The sequence below is a fragment of the Myotis yumanensis genome, unplaced genomic scaffold, assembly GCF_028538775.1.
Source record: "Myotis yumanensis isolate MYYU_CA2020_CCGP unplaced genomic scaffold, mMyoYum1.0.hap1 SCAF_5, whole genome shotgun sequence".
NCBI lineage: Eukaryota > Metazoa > Chordata > Mammalia > Chiroptera > Vespertilionidae > Myotis > Myotis yumanensis.
This window is the reverse complement of record NW_027223756.1, coordinates 77,270,780-77,296,094: the sequence shown is the minus strand read 5'-3', so window position 1 is coordinate 77,296,094 and position 25,315 is coordinate 77,270,780. Positions and strand designations below refer to the sequence as shown.

At 53.8% G+C, this 25,315-nt stretch overlaps 1 protein-coding gene across 1 annotated transcript; it reads right to left on the bottom strand.

Annotated features, from left to right (window-relative positions):
* On the bottom strand, positions 1-25,094 carry CSNK1G2 (casein kinase 1 gamma 2). The gene is made up of 12 exons (XM_070415716.1): positions 24,845-25,094; positions 8,204-8,638; positions 2,973-3,013; positions 2,793-2,862; positions 2,551-2,699; positions 2,182-2,416; positions 2,011-2,096; positions 1,854-1,938; positions 1,571-1,719; positions 1,197-1,280; positions 998-1,104; positions 1-875 (listed from the first exon to the last, which is right to left on the bottom strand). The coding sequence occupies exons 2-12, from the start codon at positions 8,385-8,387 to the stop codon at positions 821-823; spliced, it is 1,245 nt and encodes a 414-aa protein (XP_070271817.1). The 5' UTR covers positions 8,388-8,638; positions 24,845-25,094; the 3' UTR covers positions 1-820.
* Positions 25,095-25,315: the final 221 nt, after the last annotated feature.

Below are 25,315 nucleotides of genomic sequence, written 5' to 3'. Positions count from 1 at the left end.
TGGTTTCATTTTCCTTTATTTTTTTAAAAAAGCCCCTAAGTTCTATGGCTTCCAGGAAGCATCAGAGAAACAGAAGTGCCATTTCTGTACACTTTGTAAAGCAACACCTAGATGCACACACCTCCGCCAATGCCCCAGCGGCTCCGCCCGCCCGCCTGTGACTGCCTGGCCCTGCGCACCTGTGGGCTGATACGGGGCTTTAAGGCGCTTGTATCCTGCGGCTCAGTGACACTGAGCACAGACACAAGAAGCCCTCACACTGGGCACAGCCCTGGCCTACGTGGCCACACCGGTGGCCGCCCCAGGCTCCAGGAGCAGGTGCAGCAGGAACACCTGTGGGCCACACCGTCCAAGCTTTGGTGCAGCATTTTGGTTGGGGTGCCGCTCCCACCGCGCCTTCCCCTTTGGTTTGGGGAGGCCCAGAGTGGGCTCACCCCTGGCAGCAATGCCCCACAGCGCCCCCTCGAGAAAATGGCCTTTGGATAGAGGGAGACGACTAGACTTTATGACACTAATGGGGCAGGCAAGCTGGACGGCGCGGTGGCCGGGGCCTCCAGGTCACACTACTCACTTCAGCAGACATGGCGAAGGGGCGCAGGGCAGACGGCCGTTGTGTTTTCTTTTCCTTGTTTTAAATAGTTAATGCTCTTGGAAGGGAGGACTAGACACAGGTGTAGAAATTTCGGCCAAAGTCTTATGTGAAGGAAGTAACCCACGAGGGGTGAGCAGCTCCGGGCCACAGTCTATGTCTTGGCTGTGGGCCATCCAGACGAGCTCCTCCAGGAGCTGCAGCGGAGGGTGTGGGGAACCACCGCCAGGGTCACTTGTGCCTCTGCAGTGATTTCCTCTTTCTCCTCTTGAAGAAACAGCAGCACCTGGGTAGGGTGAGAGTGGGAAGTGGACACAGGTTGGGAGGGACAAGTTGGGCGCAGAGTAGAAAGGAGGTATCAGCTGGACCCAAGGCATCTCAGCCCCCAGACGCTGCCCAGGGTCTTACTTGGTGTCATCCGCCACCTCTACCTCTGCAGGCGCCGTGATGGGGGCGTTAGAGTGACCGGCAGTGGGATCATCAGCATTCAGCTCCCCATTGGTGGAATTCAGTGCCTGGGTGAGCGGGTAGCAGAGAAGTCACGTGGGCTGTGATCTCCACCCCCCGCCCTCCCAGGGTTGTTGGGGTCCTTGGCCTGGCACCTCACCTGGTTTTTGCTGTATAGCTGGGCTTTATCCCTAGGCTGAGTATGCCCAGGCAGGTCGGTGTGAACTGTGCCAATGGGCGTAGGCTGCAAGGAGGGCAGGACAGGGTGCTGAGGCTGGGCACCACTCCACCCCTATGAACCAGGGTCCTACCTGAATCTGCACCAAGGCTCCAGGTACTTGGGTCCTCCTCCAGCTCAAGGCACAACCCCCAGGTCTAGGGTCCCACCCTCCACATTCAGGGTCTCACCCCCCACCTCTGGGGTCCGACATCCCCAATGCCCTGGGACCCCCACATCCAAGGTAAAGCCCTCCAAGTCCAAAATCTTTCACAAATCCAGGGCCCCGTCCCACACCCGGCCCTGCTCCCACATACCAGGGGCTTCCCCGCCCAGTCGTACTCGTAGTCAAACACAAAGCCGCTGCGGTCAAAGAGGTCTGTGAAGAGCTTGCGCAAGTAGTCGTAGTCAGGCTTCTCGAAGAAGTCCAGGCGCCGCACATAGCGCAGGTATGTGGCCATCTCCTCTGAGAAGAGCCAGCAGGGCTGGGGGTGGATGTGGGCAAGGGGGCGGGGATACATGGGGGGGTGGGGGAGGACGGCCGCGGCAACAGGGACAGCGAGGGCAGGGAACACAGCACTGGCTGGGGAAAGCCCTTACCTGGGTGGCTCTCGCAGAGCACCTCAATGGGCGTGGCCCGCTTGGTGTCCCCGATCTTCTGGTAGCGCTCCTTGAGCGTGTCCGCCTGCAGGCAGAGTGGTCAGCAACATCACTGGGAGCCATGACCCACCCCACACCCCCACATGCCCTGGCTCACCTTGAGCCCCTGCCAGGGCAGACTGCCACGCAGGAAGTACATGAACATGTGGCCTAGCGCCTCCAGATCGTCACGGCGGCTCTGCTCTGAGGGGAAACAGCAGGTCAGCAGGGGAACAGCAGGTCAGCGCATTCCCCCCACCTCCCCAACCCCCGCCCCTGTGCCCCTTACCCTTTCCCAGGTGTGTATTGATGCTCATGTAGCGTGCTGTGCCCGTCAGGCTTTTGTGCTCGCGGTAGGGGATGTGCTTCTTGGTCTCCGGGTCGATGTACTCCTTGGCCAGGCCAAAGTCGATGATGTGGATGGCATGCTGCCGCTTGCTGCCCGGCCGCCCCACCAGGAAGTTCTCGGGCTTCACATCGCGGTAGATGAGGCTCTTGGTGTGCACATACTCCATGCGCGTGATCTGAGGGCAGTGGGCAGGTGTCTCCATCTGCCTAGGTCCTGCAGGGTCCCTCCCGCAGCTCCCTTCCCCAGGCTCCGCCCCACTCCTCTCCCTGCCACATCCCGCCCTGCAGCCAGGGGTCCCATAGCCCGCACCAGCTGGATGGCGATCATGAGCACAGTCTTGAGCGTGAATGTGCGGTCACACAGATCGAATAGGTCCTCCAGGCTGGGCCCGAGCAGCTCCAGCACCATGGCGTTGTACTTCCCGCACGGGCCAAAGTAGTAGACCTGAGGGACACCCTCTGCGGGTGGAGCATGCACAGATGCCTAGGGGGCCTGCAGCAGGCCCCCACTGTCCCCACGCCCGCCCTGCACTGCCCCCTGCGTGGCGGTACCTGTGGAGCTGAGCTGCTTGTAGAAGCGGTATTCCAGGTGCAGCTGCGGTGCCCGCGACTTGATGGGCTCCTGGAGGGATGGGGGGGTGGAGGGTTACCTGGGGTGTAGCACTGCCCCTCCTCCTGCCCCAGGCCCCACATGGGGATAGTCTCTGCTGTGTGTGAAGAACCTGGACTCACCAATTTGATAGCTACGTATTCATTTGTATAGAGATTCTTTCCTGTGGAGGAGAGAGAAGTCAGCACAGCAAGGCCACTCAGCCCCATTCCTCCTCCACCCAAGCAGGAAGGAGACCCTGCATGACCTACCCCCTGCAAGGGGAACCTTCTGTTCCCCGGTAGCCCCCTTGAGGTTGGCCCTGTCCTCCCAGGTCCTGGGAGTGAAAAGGATGCCTGCAAGATATCCGCACCCCTTTAGGTGTCTCCATCTGCCCTGAACCCTCACATCTTGGGCTCCCACCCTATCTTACTGCTACTCTCTTCTCTATAGCCTCTGCCCACCACCATCTATATACTCCAGATCCCAGCCCCCACCAGCCCCATCTAGCTCACCCAATCACTCCCCCAACCCCGCCTCCACCACTCAAGCAGCTATCCCCACAAGCACACCAATGTGCCCCAATTTTCCCATCAAAAATTGGAACATGGCCCTTCTCAACACCCACTGCAGCAATGGGAACCAAAGACATCCATATTCCCTAAGCATCTCCCACCACCCCATCACTCCACCCCCAGGACCCCCATGGGTGCAGCCTCCTCAATGCCTCTACATGGGTCCTGCAGACAGGTGGCAAATAGTCTGGACCAGTCCCTCCGATGCCCATCCATTGGTCCCTCCTACCAGTGGACCTTACTCTGCCTCCCCTCCCTGCCCCACAACCATCCAACCATGGTTCATTCCAGCACCTTCCTCCCCTCCCCTCCCCCCATGAAGGTGGAGTAAAGGACCACTGGCCAGAACTCACCCTACCCCAAGAGGTTTGTCATGACATGCAGAGGACTTACCCCAGGTGCCCTGTGTCTTCCTCCTGCACACACATTCCTCCCCACCCCCACCCCCCTCCGCAACGTCCAGGCTGGCTATGTCAGATTAGAGCCTGCCCATGGTGCCAGCAGGCAAGAGCCAGGCTGGCTCCCCCAGGTAACAGAGCCCAGCAGGCCAGGGTGGAAGACCTGCACCCCTCTCAGGTTAGAAAGATCACCTGACGCAGGCCTGAGCCCACCCACCAGGACCTGCAGGTGCCCACAGAGGAAGAGCTAACACCCAACCCTCACAGAACTGCTTTTTCACCTGTTATAGTCTCTAACGCCAGCAGAGTCCCAGATGGTCCAGCCACTACTGCTGGGTGACCTGCCGTATACACAAGGGGCCACCCCAATCCAGGCCCTCGTGTGCATTTAGAGTTCCTGCGCACGGTGCTGTGTACACCGTACCACCATCTCTGGTCCAGTGGCCCCTCCCAGTGTTGTCTTGTCCTTTGTCCTGAGACTACCATCACTGGGTCCTGACCACCACAAACATGGCCACACATGTGTCCGCACCTCCAGGCCTCCCCTTACTCTGCCTGCTGCAGCTGGACAGTCAGGGTGCCATCTTCACTCTAGCTATTCCTGCCCCACCCACGTGGCGGCAGACACCAATGTGTCCCACCTCAGAGGTTGATGCCAGGGTTCCCCACAGTGTTAGTCTGCTCCACTGGTCACAGTCACTGCCTTCTGTGTGCCGAGGTGTCCACACCACCGTGGCACCCAGCCGTGGGTGTGTCTTCTGCTCTGCTGTGACTATTCTAGGTCCTTGGTTTCCATGGTGGTTCAGAGTCAGCTTACTGACTTTCTCAGAGCCCTGAAGGGTGTCCTGGAGTCTGCAGCCAAACCGGAGGAGGTAACATCTCATACTGAACTGTCCCATCCACCCCTGGGAATGAACTCCCAGAGATGTTCTGTCGCTCTGAGAGAGCTTGCCCAATCTTTGTTAGATTTATTCCAGGAACAGTTGAAGAGTTTTGGCATTCTTACTATTGGCATTGTTTTTCTTTTCACAGACACCCATTAGAAGGAAAAGGGAGCCTCCTTTTAGACCTGGTTCTTGGGTTTTGATAAAAAATAAGTGTCCCTCCTGTGTTTTCATCCCACCATTTTTAAAAAATATATTTTTATTGATTTCAGAGAGGAAGGGAGAGGGAGAGATAGAAACATCAGTGATGAGAGGGAACCATCGATTGGCTGCCTCCTGCACCTTGGACTGAGGCTGTAACCCAGGCATGTGCCCCTGGCTGGAACTGAACCAGGGACCCTTCAGTCCGCAGGCTGACGCTCTATCCACTGAGCCAAACCGGCAAGGGCGACCCCACCATTTTTTTATGGAAGTTTTAAACACAGAAAAACAGAAGGAACTGTTCAGTGAACAGCTACATCCTCACTGCCTATATTACACAATGAACAATTTGCTATCTGTTCTGTTGCATATCTATCAGTCATGAATCTCTCTAATTTGTAGATACTCCAGCCTGCAGGTCAAGTTCTATCTATAATAATAAAAGCATAATATGATAATTAGACCGGACGACCTTCCAGACGAAGCTGAAGCGGCGGGGCTGAGGCAGAGGTAGCCGCCACGGCAGAGAGCCAAGCCCCTTGCACTAATTTCGTGCATTGGGCCTCTAGTGTGTACATATAGTTCTTGTTTACCCTGTGGGAGGTGACATTTACCAAGAAATGCACACATCCGAAGGGTGCCATCTGATGAGCTTTGACCAATGCATGTCCCTCAGCAACCCATACCCTTATCAAAGCATAGAATGTCCCCACTACTCACACCCCTTCTTGGTCCACCCCCACCTGCACCAAGACAGAATCATCTGGTGTGTTCTCCCCTCCTGGTTCCTTTCACATGGTGATGAATTCCTGTGCTGAGGCATGTCCGTGGTTCCTGGTGACAGCTGAATGAAGCCTTACCCCATCAAGGGGACCGATCCGGTTAGCATGGGGACACGTGGGTTGTTTCATTTTCTGTTATAAGCAGAGCTGTAGTGAACGTTGCCTATGGGCCTTTCTGTGGGCAGGCTAGTCACTCCTCTAGTAGGTTTGCTGGCTTGTACTGCCAATGTGGGTGCCTTCTGTGCTTCCTGGCCATTTGTCTGCTTATGCAAAGTGTCTGTTCAAATTTCTTGCCCATTTTTAATTGGAATGTCTGTCCTTTTATTATCAAGTTGTCGTCCTTTCACGTATCCTGAACATCAGCGCTTTGTCAAATGGTGCTCTGAAAATATTTCTTCCCAGTCTGTGGTTTGCCTGTTCCAGCTCACAACGCTTTGTGAAAGATATTTTAAACATTCATGAAGTCTAACCATGAAGTCCAGAGCAGAGAGGCCTCCCTGAACTTCCCCGACCTTAGGCTAAGAACCCAGAAAGCCCACATGTGGAAAGAGGGGCAACTCCAGCCCTTGAGTAATGTCTGCTCTCTCAGCCCATCCTAACAAAACCAAAATCAGTCCCTGATGGAGTCAAGATAAGTCTTAAGACGAACCTCAACCCAGACTTAAAAGTCTGTGACATGTGGCACCCACAATGTGCAACATACAGTAAAACATTACCAGACACGAGAAAAACAGGACTGCAAAAAGGAAAAACAAAGTGAAATGCACCATATACATAGGCATTTATAACAGTTACAAGTTCAAGGATTTAAAGAAAGAATGGGCAAAATAAACAAGCAGATGGCAAGTCTCAAGAGAACAGGAGGGGAGTCAAATGGAAGTGAAAAATACTGTGAATGAAATAAAATATTCACTAGATGGCCCCAACAATAGATTGGACACTGCAGAGAAAAAGAAGGGTGAACTTACAGCAGGGCAATAAAAACTATCTAGACTGAAGCAAAGAGAGAAAAAGACAGGAAGAACATGGAAAAGAACTTAAGGAACTATGAGACAGCATCAAACACTCCTAACATACATGTCATTGGAGTCTGAGAAGACAGTAAACTGAGGCAGCAAAAACACAATGAAATAATGGCCTAAGTTTTTCCGAATTTAATTAAAAAGTGTCAATATACAGATCCAAAAAGCCCAATGAATCCCAAGCAGGATAAATACAAAGAAAACTACAACTAAAAGATGCAGAATCAAAATTTGAAACCAAAGAATATCTTCACAACAGAGAAAAAGACACATATCTGAGAAAAATGCTCAACATTAGTTATCAAGAAAATGCAAATAAATCCCAGAAACAGCACTTCACACCCACAAACAAGGAAAAAAGCCTGACAACCCCAAGTGTTGGTGAGGATGTGGGATAACCAGACTCCCATATGCCGCCTGAAGGAGAATAACGTGTACAACCACTCTGGAAATCGGTCTGGCAGTTTCTCTTAAGACATATGTCCCCCGTGACCCAGTGCTTTTAACAAAAACATTCATACACAAGATTTGGAGAAGGATGCTCAGGACAGTTTTATTCATAATAGCCAAAATCTGGGCACAGCCAAATATCCCTGAGCAGGAGAACGGATGAACAAAATGGGGAACAATCATACAAATGGACAGAGTAACAAAGAGCGACTAGCTACAGACACACATGACAACATGGATATTCTCAAAAACACACTGAGCAAAAGCCAGGCAGAAAAGAACATATACTCCATTCAAAAAAAAGTTTCAAGCCAAAAGCCGCTACACCTCCCCAGACCCTTATATATGCCCACGCATCTTTCTGTGCACACCTGGACTGTTTAGGCTGCTGCTCCAAACACCAAAGAACAGGACCCATGACGATGTCTGAGTCCACAAAGCTGTATAGCCCTCCCCAGCCCCACAGGCTTCAGATCAAGACTGGGCTCAGGGACATGTATGTGCACACACATGTACACCCTAACAGGACAGCAGGGCAGCTCCGTCAGGGTAAGCTGAAGAGTTGGCCACCATGCTGCCCAGGTCCCTCTGTGCAGGCTGAGTGAGCCTGTGGGGCCCCATGCTCTGGGAAGGTGTTTGTCTCTCCTCACCCACCACAGTCTTAGTTAGCCGAGTGCCTGTCCTGCATGCCCTTCCCACCTGCAGACAGAGTTGGGCCCCAGCCCCTGATGGTACATGGACTCAGAAACCCCAAACCTGGGGCTGCCCACAGCTCCTGACAACCAAATGCTAAACAGTGCACCTGCTTAGACACTGGAGGCTTCTATGTCGGCTCTCTCATGTGTGGACTTGGATCCCCACCAGAGCTGTTCCTCAGACACAAAGGGGAGACGTCGGGAGTCTACCCCTCTTCCCAACCTCCTCTTCGGGGAACAGAAACACACACACACACTTACCTGTGTCCTGATCGCAATAATCAGGGAGGTCATCTGCAAGTGACTGCGAACTCATTGGGCAGCCTTCCCCCAGCCCATCCCCTGAATGCAAATGAGCGGGGCTCACCTAGCCGGAGCTCCCCGAAGTTGCCACAGCCTATCTTCTTCCCGACCCGGAAGTTGGGGCCCACCATCAGGACCCCCGAACTGGTCCCCGAGTTCCGGACGCTGTGGCTGGTCCGGCCACCGGCCTTGGACATTCTCCGGCCCTCCTCCGACTCCCCTTTCCCTCCTTTCTTGTCAAAATCCATAAGTTTGTGGTACCCTGGCCTCTCCACGGTGACTCTGCTGCTGTACAAATCCCGGGTCTATGGAGACCTGAGGTCACGGGCGGCTCTTTGGGGCTAGCACACCATGGCACCTGGCGGACTCCTGGCTAATGAGATGTGGGTGCTCGCGAGGGCCAGGCCGTGGAACTCATCTCGGTGGCCTCAAAGTTGCACGCAGGGGGAGGACACATTCTGCTGACAGGTCCCGCCACCTCAAATCTTGTGGCTCCCAGCTGGGGGGAAAACAGAGACACAGGTTAAAAGATTGAGACCCACCTACCCACCTGCCCATAATACAGCCCAGGGTCCAGAGCACAGCCTGGCACGGTGGCATTAACTAACAGGGCTGGCACAGCAGGATGGCATTCTGGAAAGACCTCTGAAGGCACAAGCGGGACCTGTGACTTTCTGAGGGGCAGAGGCCACGGTGAATTCCATGTATCAAGGTAGGAAAGATGCGCATTGTTGAGTGCTGGCCCACAACACAGCTCAAAGACAATTGCACTGGGAAGGGTGAAGTCTAATCAAGTGACAGAGGCCCCAGAACCAGGCGGGGAGCCCCAACTTGGATGCAGAAAGGAGCAAGGGCCACCCTGCCCATAGCCCCTCCCCCCACGCCAAGGGGTCATTCCTCTGAAGAAGGAAGAGGAGAGACCACAGAGCCCCCTCCTCGCCACTGACTGAGGATCTGGCCAGCTACTGATGGGAGTAGTAGTGACTTGGACATGGTGACACCATGAGGCCTTGGGGGCAAGGACCCCAGGGGGATCTCAACCCATGACCTGGGGCTCCCTCACCCTGAGGCCGGAACAGGGCCCTGGGGATGATGAAAGAGAACAAAGTGGGGGCCTCTGAGAACCAGGCCAAGGACAGAGCCCTCTGTCAGCCCTTGGCTTTGGTTCTGGGAACAGCTGGCCCAAGCCTCAGAGCCAGAAGGAGCAGGCACCTCATAGAGGGGAATCCCAGCCACATGTTCATAGACTACAAGACAGCAGGGACTCAGAGTGCAGTGAACACACACACCTTCCCATGCTCTCACACACGTGTGGACACTCCCTCCTGTGCTTACACACCCACATGCATGCACACCCCTTCCCATGCTCACACATGTGCGTAACTCACACGTGTCCACACCCTCCCATGCTTGGCAGTCCTCTCAAGAGGGACCACACGCATAACCAGGCACAAGGAGGTGCCTAATCTGCATGTGACCCTTGGACCTGAGCACAACCAACAGGAGAAGGGTCACAGCCTCACAAGCATGGAGACTCTGTGTATGTGCCAAACCCACCTGGCCCCAGCCGGCTATGGGGAGATAGCAGCCAGCCAGGACTACAGAGTCCAGTACACATGCTGCCCTCCCTGAGCCCCCAACATTACCCCAGTGACCCCTACCGCAGTGTGTCTGGGCCCCATGCAGCCCTCTTACACAGGGCAGATATGCAGACACTGCCTGCAGGGACAATGGGCATAGGAAGGCAGGTGAGGGGCCTGACCCTTCCCCAAGGACACCAGCCCCTGCTCACCCCACAAACAAGAGCTCACCCCACCCACCAGCCACATGGGGGCATTCTGGGTCCTCTCCCGGATGCTCTGAGCCAGATGGGACCTGCAGGGGGATAGCAAAGTGAGTCAAGCATCTGCCTGAGGGAAGAGAGTCTGAGTCAGGGCTAGGACCAGAGCTGAATGCCCAGCCCAGCACACACCTGGACAAAGCAGGTGACCTAAAGCCTCAGTCCAGGCCCAGGGGTTAAAAGCAATTATCCTGGAGGAAGGCACCTCTCATTCCTCCTTCACCCTCAGCCCCACCATAGTGGCCCCCAATTCACCCCCCAGCTTCCCCAACAGAGGGCAGGCCCTTCAAGGGTGTGGGCTCCGTGTGGACCCGCATGGCCACATTCAATTCCACGCTGACACAATCCCCAGGCAGCCCCTGGAAGCTGCTGTCCTGCCTGTGTCCACACTGAGTGGGTCTCATAGATTCATGCTCCACGTCAGGGCCCTGCTTCTCCACCAATGCGCACCTCAGGTGAGTTACCTGCCCTGTTCTTTTTGGGGTCCTCCATCTTGTCAGGGCCAGGGGCTGGGACCCCTGCTGGGGCCCCTTCTCTGACCATCTCCAGTCAGTGATGTCACAGTCCCTGGCTGACATCACTAGCACAGCCCCAGACCAGAGCCAGAGCAAGTCTAAGGAAGGTACAGGAGCCTCCTTCCCACAGTGCACAGTGGGCCCTGAGGTGAGTGTAGCCCTAGAAGCACCAAGACTCAGATGATCCTGGCTACAGCCCCTTCTCGGCAACTCCGGACACATATGTCCCCGTGTTCCCCCACATCAGGGACCTACCTCTGCACTCAGTGACATGGAGAGGCAGGGCCTCCTCCCCAGGATTCACCTGGGCCCAGGAACACGGCACCCCGGGAGCCATGAGCACCCAGTGTGTCACGTCCTGGCATCTAAACATCAAAACTCGAGGGACCCAGGAGACCTGCCCACCCTGGGGCTGTAGCTGAGAAGTCCCAGGGCACCTGCAACATCGTGTCATGGCAGAGAGGAAGGAAGTACCCCAAATGATTGCACAGGAACCAGGGACAAGGCCAGTGTCAAAAAGGATTAAGCAGAAATGGGTCTTTAAACATCAAGTTACAGACAAAGGGAGAAGAGACAGCTGAACCTGGGAGAAGTGCCATCAGCAAGCAGATGGACACAGGACTGAGTGTGCCAAGCAGGTGGTCCGATCAGTGATCTGGGGTGTGAGCACCAGTCAGTGCCGCCCCAGAGGGCGTGCAGAGTTCCTGCCTGAAGTCCTGACTAGGACCCGATGGAGGAAGGAGCTGTCCCCCTTTGAGAAGGGACAGCTATCACTGCACCCATCATGGAAAGGTGGACTAGACACATCGATGTTCTTGGGAGAGGGCCAGAGATCACAGGGGATGGTCACGAGGTGGCAGGATGCTCTCACACAGTTCAGGTAAAGCAAACACAGCCACAGGTGGCAGTGAGCCCATAAGGAGCACAGGGCATCAGGTACTTTTCTTGCATGCTTTCAACAGACTTGAAATGTTTTCAAAATTAAGATTACAAAAAGGCAAGGTTGCTGCTACAAACTCTGCAAACTCAGACCACAGCAACCAAAGTCAAGCAACAGTCTTGGTGTGGCAGCTCTGGAACTATACTGACTGCAGGTACTGGCTCCAGAGAACCTGCTGCAGAGAAAGGGAGGGGACTGAGTTTGCTGGGCAAATGCTGGTAACTTGGACTGGGTCGGGGCCTGGGGGGTGGGATGGGTAGTACTGTACCCTCTCCACATTTGGTACATCTGAAAATTTCCACCTAAAAAGCTGAAAGGAAAATGAGGGCTGGGGGAGGAAGGAAGCTGGGGGGTGGCCGCTGACAGGCCACCTGGCCCCACAGTGCACAGTGGACCCAGCTGTGAGTGTAGCCTTGGAAGCACAAGGGATATGAGCTTGAAGACAGACACTGGTGGTGCTGCCTGGGGCTGGCACACATGGGCCCGGACAGAGCATGTGTGCCACATTCTAGCATCTCAGAGTGTGCTGACAGCACTGGCCTCTCCCCAGAGACGTGATCAAGCCCTCATTCACACCTGGTTCTAAGCTAACTGTCTGTCAAGGGGACAGGGGTGTCCTATCTCATTTGACGGTACCTGTGGGCCCCTCGTCCTGGTCAGGCCAGGCCCAGCCTGGGCACTTCTGCTACCCAGAGTAACTATGGTTCCAGCACCGTATCAGTCCTTGATGTGAGCTGAGATGTGTCCCCAACAAAATAGGTCCTAACCCCGGGTATCTGGGCATGTGACCTTATTTACAAATTAGGGTGGGTCCTAATCCGTGACTGGTGTCCTTCTGAAAAGGAGACAGAGACACACAGGAAAGGAAGAGCACGCGACAATGGAGGCAGAGATGCGCCACAAGCCAAGACACTCTGGCAGCCACTGGAAGCTGGGAGGCAGAAGGACACCCCTCCCCCGCAGCCTTAGGAGGGAGCGCAGCCCTGCGACACCTCAATTTCGGACTTCTGGCCTCAAAGAACTTCTCAGTGGAGACACCTGTCCAGCACCTTGGCAGGGAGATAAGAGTCAGGGTCAGCAGTGGGGAGCCACAGGGACAGCAGAGACCCTGAGGTGACAGATAACCAGGGCACACCCTTCAGTGCAATGAAGAAAAAAAAAAAATATACCAGAAAACCTAGACTGGAGACGTCCTGAAGGACACGACGGTCTAGGGCAGCCATGGGCAAACTACGGCCCGTGGGCCGGATCCGGTCCATTTGAAATGAATAAAACTAAAAAAAAAAAAAGACCGTACCTTTTTATGTAATGATGTTTACTTTGAATTTATATTAGTTCACACAAACACTCCATCCATGCTTTTGTTCCGGCCCTCCAGTCCAGTTTAAGAACCCATTGTGGCCCTCGAGTCAAAAAGTTTGCCCACCCCTGGTCTAGGGCATCCACACTGGAAAGAGGGGAAACCATGTCAATTAGAGGGGCCTAAGGGATGTGACAACTGATGGTCCTGTGGGATCCTGATGGAGTCCTGGGGCAGAGAGGCCATCAGGGGAAACTGAGGAAATCTGAGTAAGCATGGACTTTAGTTATTAATGACATCTCAGTCCTGGCTCATCAGCTGTGACAAAGGTACCACACTGACAGAAAATGGGGGGACTCAGCAATCGGCATCAGCTTCACAGTAATTCTGTAAATCTAAGATTGTTCTAAAATAAAGTTTATTTTTAAAAACCTAAACCTCGGCCCTGGCTGGGGGCTCCATTTGTTGGAGCGTCGTCCCATACACCAAAAAGTAACAGGTTCGATTCCCAGCCAGTGCCTAGGTTTCGGGTTTGATCCTTAGTCAGGGCGCATATGGGAGGCAACCAATTGATATTTCTCACATTTATGTTTTTTTTCTTTCTAAAAATCAATAAAAAGATATGCTAGGGTGAGGATTAACAACAACAAAAATTTCAAACTTCTATCTTCAGCAGCTTCTTCCTGTCCCTCCCTCAAGCTCAAGTGTGGTGCCCACTCATTGTCCCTATGCAAATGTCACCACTGAAGCCACCCTACCCTTGAACCCCTCTGCCATGGGGCAGCAAGTATGCAGTCACTGTGTACCTGCCCCCAAACCATAAGCTCCTCAAAGACACAGCAGCCTTTTGTGCGGGCAGCATGCAGGAACTCAGAGACTGGTGAACAAATGATATAAAATAGACCCAAAGATCCAAGAGAAAGTAGGCAGAGGAGGTATAGATGGCCTCACAGACGCACATCGCTCTGCCTTTCCGTACGACATGCAGATGAACAGAAAGGCTCTCACTCCTCAGCCTGGTGGGGTTAGAAAAGAAGTAACATTCAGTAGTGCTGACAGCATGGGAAATGTGGACTTTGATTTAAAAGAAAACACTGACATTTTAGGTGAATGAGGTTCTCTATCAGGACACATAACCCAGAGCAGTGGTCGGCAAACTGCAGCTCGCGAGCCACATGCGGCTCTTTGGCCCCTTGAGTGTGGCTCTTCCACAAAATACCGACTTCTGCACAAGGGCCACAAAATTTCAATCGCACTGTACATGTGCGCCTGCACATGTTATTTTGTGGAAGAGCCACACTCAAGGGGCCAAAGAGCCGCATGTGGCTGGCGAGCCGCAGTTTGCCGACCACTGGCCCAGAGGAATGGCCAAAGCAGTACCAGTGACAGCCATGGAGGTGTAGCCCTGTCCCCACCCTCTGCAGGATAGGAAACAATCCCTGCACAGAAGGTGGCAGAGTGCACCCTCACAAAGCTGTCCCCACAAGTGGGCCAGAGCCCAGGAAATGGTCCCTGGGGCTGGGGCTCCAGGGCAGGACCCACTTACTGCCTTCCCCAAGCTCTACTTTCCTCCCTCCCAGTGAGCACAATGAAAACAATGCTTGTGCATTTCCTAAAATCAGCCTTGGCAGGAAAAGGTGGGTGAGGAGGATGCTCTCGGCCTCCCACCTAACAGGTGCGAAGCTCAGGAACATGCAGGGTTGGAGGTCCTCATTGCCAGAAGTTCTGGTGGGACCTACGCTGGAGGAAATAAAAGGGCCCCTAAGGCACCTGCAAACTGGTCAGAACACATGGAAAGTGACCCTGTCCAGAGCTCCCTTATTTATTGGAGTGGGCCCACATCACCTCTAGGGGCCAGTCCCGCTCAAGGGACCTGACCATATACAGGAGGAAGACAGGGCCAGCCAGCTCTCTTGAGGTAAGACACCTTCAAATCAGATATGTCCCCCAGAACTGGGCAAGTCACTGGACTGAGGACCAGGCCAGGAGGGTGGCCACTGAGTCAACACAGAAGATGCTGAGTGGCCGAAACCGGTTTGGCTCAGCGGATAGAGCGTCGGCCTGCGGACTGAAAGGTCCCAGGTTCGATTCCGGTCAAGGGCATGTAATTGGGTTGCGGGCACATCCCCAGTGGGAGATGTGCAGGAGGCGGCTGATCGATGTTTCTCTCTCATCGATGTTTCTAACTCTCTCTCTCTCCCTTCCTCTCTGTAAAAAATCAATAAAATATATTTTTAAAAACATAAATAAAAGAAGATGCTGAGTAGCTGTCTTCCCGGAAGGGCAGCCCAGCCCAGGCCCAGCACCCCTGCTGGGGACCTCACACCAGCACTCTCCTTAGGAGCCTCCCTCCCAGAAGTCACCCAGAGACCCTGGAAGCGCCACTCAGGATTGGACTGCAACCCGGCTGAAAGCAAGAGTGGGCACGGCCTGGGACAGAGGCCCTAACGGCCACGCCCCAGGGGATGAAGGTCTACAATATGCCAAGTCCCATTTATAAACACACTTGTGTTTTCAGGGATCTCAAGTGTGAATGGCACCCACCTCTTGGCTGTTGAGTGGATTTTCAAAAGCAGTGTTTATGCTTTGCTGTAAGGTTCGTTTTCTTCAATATACACACTTTGTTTTTGCTACTTAAAAAATACCAAGAACAGCCTTAGCCGGTTTGGCTCAGTGGATAGAGCATCAGCCTGCGAACTGAAAGGCCCTAGGTTCGATTCTGGTCAAGGGCACATGCCCAGGTTGTGGGCTCGATCCCCAGTGGGGGACGTGCAGGAGGAAGCCAATCCACACGATTCTTTCTCATCATAGATGTTTCTATCTCTCTCTCCCTCTTCCTTCCTCTCTGAAATCAATAAAATTAAAAAAAAAAACACAAAACAACCACCAAGAACAGGACGCTGGTTCTGTGGTCTTTCTTGCTGGTTCTGCTTTTGCTTGCTTACAGGACCAGGTCCTGCTTCTTTCGGTCACTTAAAGACACACCTCCTTGGGAGAGCGGTCAAGGGTGCCCAGCTGCAGAACTCACCACGACCGAAGGCCAAAGTCTGGCATGCTGTCTGTCTGTCTGTCTGTGAAAGTCTCAAAGTGTAGGACCTAGCCAGCGCACCACAGTGACTGGGGCACTGGCACCAGCTCATAACTTCTGGTTTTCTGGAAAGTGCAGGGCAGAGGACAGACAGGGTTCTGGAAACTGGTCAGGGTTCCCAGACTTTGAGAAGGCAGAGATGCCATGCTAAAGGGCCAGAGTCCAGGACAGAACGGGCTGAAGAGAAGCCACTGAAAAGTGAGTTGGGGAGGGGAGGGGTGTGAGGGATATGGAGAAGTGGTCCCTCATCCATGGTGGGCGGGGCGTAAAATGGTGCAGCGACTGTGGGAAATAGTCTGCAGTTCCTCAAACAGTTCAACACTGCGACAACATGACCCAGAAACCCAGCTACTCAGTGCACACCCAAGAGAACTGAAGACACATCTACACAAACCTGTGCATAGTATTCACACAACATGATTCACAAAGGCCGAAAGGCAGATACCGCTCGAAAGTCCATCGCCTGATAAACAGATAGTGTGCTTTATCCATTGGAATATACTCAGCCATGAAAGGAAGTGAAGCACTGACACTTGCTATGATGTGAATGGACCTTGGACACATGATGCTCAGTGAGAAGCCAGACACAAGAGGCCACACGGCACTAGCCAGTTTGGCTCAGTGAATAGAGTGTTGGCCTGTAGAATGAAAAGACCCACGTTCAATTCTAGTCGAGGGCACATGCCTGGGTTGTGGGCTCGATCCCCAGTAGGGGGCCGTGCTGAGGCAACGATCAATGATTCTCTCTGATGTTTCTATGTCTCTCTCCCTCTTCCTTTCTCTCTGAAATCAATGAAAATATATTTTTTAAAAAGGCCACACAGCCTGTGATTCCATTTATGTGAACTGTCCAGGACAAGCAAATCCAGAGACAGAAAGTGGATTCATGGTTGCCAAGGGGCTGGGGATGGGATGGAGAGTGACGACTAATGGGGGACAGGGTGCCTTTTGGGGTGATGGAATTTTGGAATTAGACAGGTACTGATTGCACAACATTGTAAATGTACTAAAAACCACTGAGGTGTCCATGTCAGTGAATCATGGTCTGTGAATTATATCTCAAATAAAAAAGGGGAGTAAATGGTATCTCAATAAAGCTGTTTAAAAGTCATAGTGAGCCCTGGATGGTGTGACTCAGTTAGTTGGAGCATTGTCCTGTGCACCAAAAGGTGGTGGGTTCGATTCCCAGTTAGGGCACATACCCAGATTGTGGGATCAATTCCAGGTTCCAGCGAGTGTGGGAGGCAACCGATTGATGTTTCACATTGATGTCTCTCTCTCTCTCTCTCTGAAATCAATTAAAAAACAATAATAAGTCATAGTGAGTGTGGCTCTGGCTGGCAGCCTGAAGAATAGGGCCTGTCCCTATATAGATCGAAGTTCAGCGGGCACGCAGGGCAACTGCCAGAGCCACACCTCCTGCCCTTGGGTCCATGTTGAACAAGCTTCTGTCAGAAAGGAATCAGAGGTGTGTACCCATAGAAAGTAACAAGCACAGAAACTGGCAAGACAGTAGGGAGAGAAGGAGGGGCTGAGCCGTGGTTGTGTGAGTACTTGACACCAACCTGCCAGCCTCAACCCTTCCCAGAGGCCCTGGGTGAGGCCTGAGGGTACGCAGAGAGCTCCCACAACCACCCAGGATAGGTTTGGCCCCCAGGTCCAGGGGGCATGAGCTCACACAGTATACCCAAGTGCTTTAAACCTGGTCAAGATGACTGACTACACAGCTCCCACTCACCTGGGGCTTATACACATCTGTAAACACACAGGGCTCCTGTTCACCGGTGCACACATAGGGCTCACACATCAGGAGACTCAGAGAGCCAACCCCCTAGAGCACACCCTCCTTACATTGATGGACCAGGCATACTGGTGACCAGATAAAAACCTGGAGACCCCAGAGCTGCCTAGCCCTGTCTCTGGCCACAGATGCAGCAATGCAGCTTTCCCATACTGTTGAACAGGCAGCACCTTGACTTTGGTTCCCTAAGATCAGCCCTGGGGTGGAACAGTCACCAATACCAAGAAGGCTGTATCAGAGTCACCTGAGGTGCTGCTACTTAAAAACCCAGATTTCCAGCCCCTCCTCAAGATGCTAGGGCCGGTAGCTGGATGGGGCCTGAGGACCTATGTCCGGCAAACACTCAGCAGTTGGGCTAGGAGCCACCATTCAGTTGTAAGGGTTTTACCTCCCACCTGGCTGGCCGGCCAGCCACCCACCCCAAATCAAAACCCGGACCCCGCACACTCAGCACAGCCACCCAGGCATAAACATGCAGGCTCCCTGTTACCACTAAAGCCTAATAAGCAACGAATAGCTTTTAATGTAAGTGTATCCCATGCAGTATTTGAAATATACTTATATCAAGCCATTTTGGGTTGTTTGTCTGAAACTAAATTTGGCTGAGCACCTACACTGCTGCATCTGGCCACACCTCTACACAGCTGTTTTGCTCCCAGCATCCTCGAGCTAAAGCTTATGCGGGGAGTGTAGAACCCATGGCAGGGCTGACAGACTTCTCGGCAGGTGCCATTTTCTACTCAAATCTGTTTGTTTTTTTAAATTGTCGATTTTTTAGAGAAAGGAAAAGAGAGAGAGAGGGAGAGAAAAACATTGATCAGATGTCTCCCACATGCACCCAACCAGGGATGGAACCTGCAACCTGGGTATGTGCCCTGACCAGAAATCAAACCTGCCACCTTTTCATGTGTGGGACAATGCTCCAACCACTGAGCCACCATGGTGTGGACGAAAGGGGCCACATGCTAACCTGACTAGTTCAGGGAAGGCCTGCATGGCGGTTGTACAAACTCAAAGACCTAAAATAACCACAAAAGATGGTCTGAAAATTAAATATGTAACTACAAACAGGTTATGGTGGGTAGTCATGTCCTAGGCCAGTATTTTCCCTGACAAAGATCAACTTAGATCTTTACTGAGCCCATTTGTCTTTTTGCTTCTAAGATAACATATCTGCGAAATGTCTGGGTAACTTGTAACTTCCCTTTTTTTTTTCTAGACTCCTCAGGGCACAACAAATGGCACCAGGACATTCCCTCATTGTTATTGTTATCAAGTTAATCATCAATTGTTAATTATGTTAAACTATCCTGTATCCATCGGTGTAAAAGAAGTGTATGTCCATCATTTCACTTTTTATCCTATCCCAGAGGTTTCCTGCTTTGCTTTATCCCACTCCCACCTCCCTAATCTATCACCAATGAATTTCATGTAACCCACTTACATCTTTTGATGGTAAATTTATAAAAACAAGGTATGAACTCCCCATTCTCCGGAGCATTATCTCAATTCGCTGAGGTTCTGCTTCCCAGCATATGTCGACAGTTTGGCTCAAATAAACTCACAAAATTCTTTACAGGTCTGAATGCTTTTTATGTTAACAATGGCCAGGGCCAAATCTGTGTATTTCTTAAAACCAAGCATTCCAATGAGTATTTACTGTCCAAATAGTGATGAACCCTCAGTGTAAAATACACAATCAATGAAGAATAAGCTGTCTCTCACCCATTACATGTTTAAATATATTGAGTTAAGCCCTGGCCTGTGTTTTCAGGGGTTAGAGCAACTCCTGGAACACCAAAGGGAGGCGAGTCTGACTCCGATCAAGGGCACATACCTGGGTTGCAGATTCGATCCCTGGCCCTGGGCTCTCTCACATTAATGTTTCTCACTCTTTCCCCCTGCCCCTCTCCCTTCCACTCTCTCTAAAAATCAGTGGGAAAAATATCCTCAGGCCCTAGCTGGTTTGGCTCAGTGGATAGAACACTGGCCTGCAGACTGAAGGGTCCCGGGTTCAATTCAGTCAAGGGCACATGCCCGGTTGCGGGCTCGATTCCCAGTAGGGGGTGTGTAGGAGGCAGCCAATCAATGATTCTCTCTCACCATTGATGTTTCTATCTCTCTCCCTCTCCCTTCCTATCTGAAATCAATAAAAATGTATTAAAAAATACATATCCTTGGATGAGGATTATAAAAAATTGATTGATTGGGTTAGTTAAAATAAGTTTCACCCGTTGGTTTTTGTTTTTTAACGAGGCTAGTGGCATACAACTACCCACACAGTTCACATCCCAAGCTACCAGCATTGCTGAAGGTCTTGAGTACCTGTCCCTCCCAAGCAACTGTCACTGCCCACAAGCCAGGTACCATCGTCACCATATCAGATGGGGAAGCTGAGGCCCAGGGCTGGGAGACACCTGGAGTCCCCCTGCAACCTGCCAAGCAAGGGGCACAAGCCACAAAGTACATTAGAGCCAGTGGGGCTGAACTCCCAGTTTTGGAGATGGACAGCAGAGCAGCTGCCCTGTCCATTATGCTCTTTGCTCTCCTAGAATAGGGAGGGCAGTCCTCTAATCAGTTCCCCAGCTGTCTCCCATCTAGCAGATGTCCTATGGGACGTGGGATGCAGTGCCCAGCCTGCATAGCAGTGGTTCTCAACCTTCCTAATGCCGCGACCCTTTAATACAGTTCTTCATGTTGTGATGACCCCCAATTTCATTGTTACAAATTGAACATAAAGCATAGTGATTAATCACAAAAACAATATGTAATTATGTATGTGTTTTCCGATGGTCTTAGGCGACCCCTGTGAAAGGGTCGTTCGACCCACAAAGGGGTGGCGACCCACAGGTTGAGAACCGCTGCTGTATGGGAAGTCAGCGAAAGCAGGGCCTCAGGTATAACTTCACCCCTGACAGCCTAAAGGTGGGGACAAGACCAGGAGGGTGCAGAGGAGCCCAGGGGCCTTATCCAAGGAGGCAGAGCCTCCCTCAGTCCCCTCTCCACCTTCTTCCTTAGACTTCCAATATCTGGGCCCAAGAGCGGGATATCTTTTCTGGGCCCAGGGCCTGAGACCTTGGGACATCTACGGTTGTCACAACTGGGGCTGCTTTGAGGAAAGCCCTGTTCCTAGGACAGTGATGGTGAACCTATGACACGCGGGTCAGAGGTGACACGCGAACTCATTTTTTTGGTTGATTTTTCTTTGTTAAATGGCATTTAAATATATAAAATAAATATCAAAAATATAAATCTTTGTTTTACTATAGTTGCAAATATCAAAAAACTTCTATATGTGGCACGGCACCAGAGTTAAGTTAGGGTTTTTCAAAATGCTGACACGCCGAGCTCAAAAGGTTCGCCATCACTGCCCTAGGAGGTCCTTGAGACCCAGGGTGACCTCGCACACCACAGGGGAAAGGCTCTGTAAAAACCTGTCCAGGAACCTTTCTAGAAGCCATCAACCCCAGGGGTCTTTGCTAGTCTCTCTGTGAGCCCCCAGCCCATAATCTTCTGTGTGGGATTCCTAGTCCCCAGGTGCCCAGGTAAACTTGGGAAAACTTGAGAGGTACTGGCTGACCTGTGGATTGAGGTCTAGCATCCCACCCACAGGCCTCTCTCTCTGCCTGGAGGTAAGGCCTACTCCTCAGGGCAGCCACTGGATGTCCACTGTCTAGCCCAGCAGAGCCTCATCATGTGCCTGCCAGCCTGCCCTTGGCGGGACCACAGCAAGCAGAGAAACAAGTCACACTCGCCATCTCAGAATTACCTCCAAGACAAGGTCCCTGAGGTGGCTGGGGCCCTACAGCGATGCTGCCCTGCAAGAGCAAGTCCTCGGCAGCTCTTCCAATCTTCTGAAAACATTATGCCAGACTCTTGCTTCCAGAGGTGGAGCTGACAAAAGGACAGAAGTCCTGCCCTGCCCTGCCCTGCAGGGCCAAGCACAGTGAGCCCTGTGTCCTCTGGTCCTTGTCAACTGGGGTGGCTGTACCCCAAGTGAGCAGTACTTGCCCTGCCCTTAATGGGAGCCTTCTCAAGCCTGCACGTGATCTGCCAGCCTCAGTCCTCCCTCCTCCACGCCAACATGCTTCTGTGGAGTTTGAGATATAACCTAGAAGCAGACTGCATCCCGTGTCTGGTGTGCTACTTCATTTGTCTTTGGACACAGGCTGACAAGAACTGACAGCAAATAAGACTGCTTTTTACCATGACATGGCCTCCGACTGTGGATGCCACTAAATTGCTGGATGAGAAAGGACCCGTCCCAAGTAGGCTGTCTTGAACGAGGGAAGGCTATGAGGGGACCTCACACTGCCCTAAGGCATTCTAAGGGAGGGGACCCAAGACAAGATCCAGAGAGGGGCTGGGTGACAGAAGAGCCAGGGTGAAGGCCCAACTTGGGTGGGTCCCAGAACTGTGGCACCCTATTTACCAAGGAGCCTCGTCAAAGCCAGATCCTCCTGACTCCAGCAGGCTACTCAGGCCTCGACTTCCTCATCTGAGCAGTGGGGACTCAGGAAGTGGCCCAGCAAGGCTCCACAAAGCTCTCGAAATGGGAGGCGACAGATGCGGAGCTGCCCAAAGCAGGAGTCTTCTAGACCAATCAGGTCTCAGCTCAGGAATCCAGAGCTGTGCCAGCATGGAGAGACACCACAGGGACAGTCCCCACAGGGCAGCCAGAGCTCATGACTACAGGCCTCCAGTGAGCATGACAGTGGCCACTGTCAGAGGACGAAGCCCCCATGACTGCTCCATCACCAGAACCAGAAACTAACCACATGCTGGGCTCCTTCACAAGGACCTGCCTTCCCCTTCAGGGTTAAAACAACGGTGGCCAACCCACCCAATGTCACCGAGGCCTAAAGGCTGGCAGCCCATCTTCCTAGCCCAACTCCTTGCCCTGCCTACTCACCTCTGGGTTTTCAGGGCCCAGAAAAGATATGCCAAGACAGGGACCCCACCCCACCACAACCACGACAATGAGGAACCCTGCTGCTCCTAAGGTGGCCTAGGGCAGCTTTGTGGGGACCCAGAAATGATGGCAAAATTAACCATGGGACAAGTGGTATCCCAGGGAGATGCCACGGTGCCTAAGTTTGGCCCCGCAGGGACCTTGCTCAAACCCACCAGTAAATCCCCATGATACAACTGACTCCTCTCAGATGCCTTGCTTCCCAAACTACTGGCTGGCATGCTAGCTCCCCAAGCTGGGATGAGCACAGAGGAAGGTTTTTCAGTTTTTAAAAACCTCACCTGCTTCCTCTTGCCACCCAGTGGTAATTACTGTATAATCAGAAGGAGAGTCAGATGGAACCAGACCAGCAGTTCAAAGAAGTCAGTCTGCACAGGGTTGTTGTCACAGCGCAGGGACGCCCAGAGCCAGGTAATGAGATGCCCGTCACCATCTGCTTCAGAGAAATTAGAGGGATTGGAACCAGACAAGAAGCCACTTCACAAGAGAAGGGCTGACTGCCAATGGTGCACGGAAAAACCAGACCTGTGCCTGCTGTCGCCTGCTGCTGTGGTGGAGAATCCAGTCAGCTCCTTGTGGCCTCCCCACTCCTGCACACACACACACACACACCTCCACATGCAGCAGACACAACTGGCTCTCTAACGTGGGATTGGGCCCATCCCCTGGGACCCAAGCAGCCCTCCCATCCCATTCCTGAGAGACAAGGCCACAGAATCCACAGGGCAGAGGCATGGGGGTTGGGGGACAAACAATGGGGTCCTGGAGACTCCAGGGAGGCCTGGGAGGCCAGTGTGAGTACCTGGGACACTGCACCCAGCCCCTGCCCATCAGCCTAACGAGTCCAGAGCAGTTCCCATCTCCGAGTACAATTTGGTGGAGACACAGTGAAAAACAGAAACTAACTACTGGCAACCACAGCAAACTTCCCCTTTTCAAACCTGTGGGTTTGGCTCACAATCTGCTCTTCACAGAGGTGATCCATGCCCTGCAGCAGCCACCCCTTCCCTGACCAGAGCAGCTCCTGGCGGGTGGTTTTCCCTGGATGGGAGCTTTTATGCTTCCCACTCATCTCACACCCGTGAGCCTGGGGTCTGCAAATGCCAATGGAGCCTGTCCCTGAGGTTCCCTACCCTCCCCCCCACCGCACCCCCCAGCAGAGACAGAGAGCTGGAGCCCCACCAGATGCGAGTACCACTGGATGAATGTGCAGCCAACCCGGGTGCCCCTGTGGAAGGGACTGGGGAAAAAATGCCGGATTCCACCTACTCGCAGCAAACTCTCCAGGGCCATTTTCTGCGAACATCCCTGCCCAGGACCCCACCGCAGGCTTTCTCTTAGGCCCCCAGCCCCTAACCCCTGAAAGAAAGTTGGGGCAGAGGGGGCAGGGGAAGTGCTGTCCCAGGCAGGGAAGGGATCGGTGGTGGGATCAGGCTAGGCACACAGACCTCCCACCACCCCTCCGAGGCGGGATCTGAGGTGTTTCCAGAAAACAAAGCCAGTGGTGAGGGCAGACGGCGGAGGACAAAGCCAGGCTGAAAACCAGGAGTTCCTGAGCGACACCCCGCAACAGGTCACCCCAGATGAGGCCCCTCCTTGCTGCACACCCATTCCCTACTCAAAGCCCCCCCCCCGCTGGACCACAAAGGGGAGTGGAAATATGTATGCCACTGTAGGGAGGGATGATGGGCGGGAGCTGGAGGAGTGGGTGTCAAGGCGGGTAGGCAGTGAGCTTGAGCAGGGGGGAGAGGAGGAGGGTGTGTGGGGGGACGCTAAGTGGACAGTGGGGGTCTGGAGTGAGGGATCACTGTGAGCAGCTGGGCCTGGAATCTGGGGATCAGTGAGTGTAAAGGTGACGGGGCCTAAGTTTGGGGGTCACGGTCTGGAATGCAGAGAAAGAGGGGTAAGAAGTAAGAGTCTAGCGTATGAGAGTCAGAGGGCTGTAGGTGCAGTGGAGTCAGAGTGCGGGGGTCAGGGAAATGCTGGAGCAACAGGGTCCGGGTTGTGGGATCAGTGGCGGTCTGGGTTACAGGGTTCAGGGTGTGGGGGTCGCGGGTTGTACGGGCACAAGAATCTGGGGTGCGGGGGTCCAGAGGGTGGATTGTAGGGAGAGCGAGCTCTGAGGTGCGGGGGTGGACGGGGCGCGGGGGTCCGCCGGGTGTCGGGGCGGCGGGTCCAGGGCCGCGGGGGTGGGGCCGCAGGGCCGGGCGCGTGGCCGCGGCAGCCGGCGAGGGCGCGCGCGTCGTTACCTCTCGGCCTCCGCCGTGGCCGTGGCCCAGTGGCCGACCGGCCGAGCTGGGTGGCCCGGGCTCCCTCAGCAACGCGACGCGGGCCCCCGCTACGGGCCCGGCTCTCGTTCCGGCTCCGGCGCCCGCTCGAGCCACCGCTCCCACACTGCTGGCCTCCGCATGTTGGGCGCGGGCCGTCCCCGCCGCGCGGGCGCCCGGCTCGCCCGGCTCGCAGCGTCGCCGCGGACCTCACTTACGCCACCAGCGTCGCGGGCAGGGCGCGGCGCCCACTGCGCAGCCGCCGCCACCGCTGGGCGCGCGTCGACGTCACAGCGCGGGGTGGGGACCCGCGACGCGCCCGCCGTTTTGCGGCAGCAGGTAGCGCCCAACTACGGCCGCCGCGCTTTGCGGCCGCTCCGGGGTTGGTAGGCCGCCGCCCGCGGGGTCAACGAAGGCTCGCGGCTGCAGAGGCCCGCGCGAGCTGGGAGGGAG

Excerpts from the sequence above, each read along its gene's own strand:
- CSNK1G2 (XM_070415716.1), bottom strand. The coding sequence starts at position 8,387 with ATGGATTTTGACAAGAAAGGAGGGAAAGGGGAGTCGGAGGAGGGCCGG. Across the intron at positions 2,863-2,972 it reads AATACGTAGCTATCAAATTG|GAGCCCATCAAGTCGCGGGC; the intron begins GTGAGTCCAGGT and ends CCATCCCTCCAG. Across the intron at positions 2,097-2,181 it reads CAATACACACCTGGGAAAGG|AGCAGAGCCGCCGTGACGAT; the intron begins GTAAGGGGCACA and ends GTTTCCCCTCAG.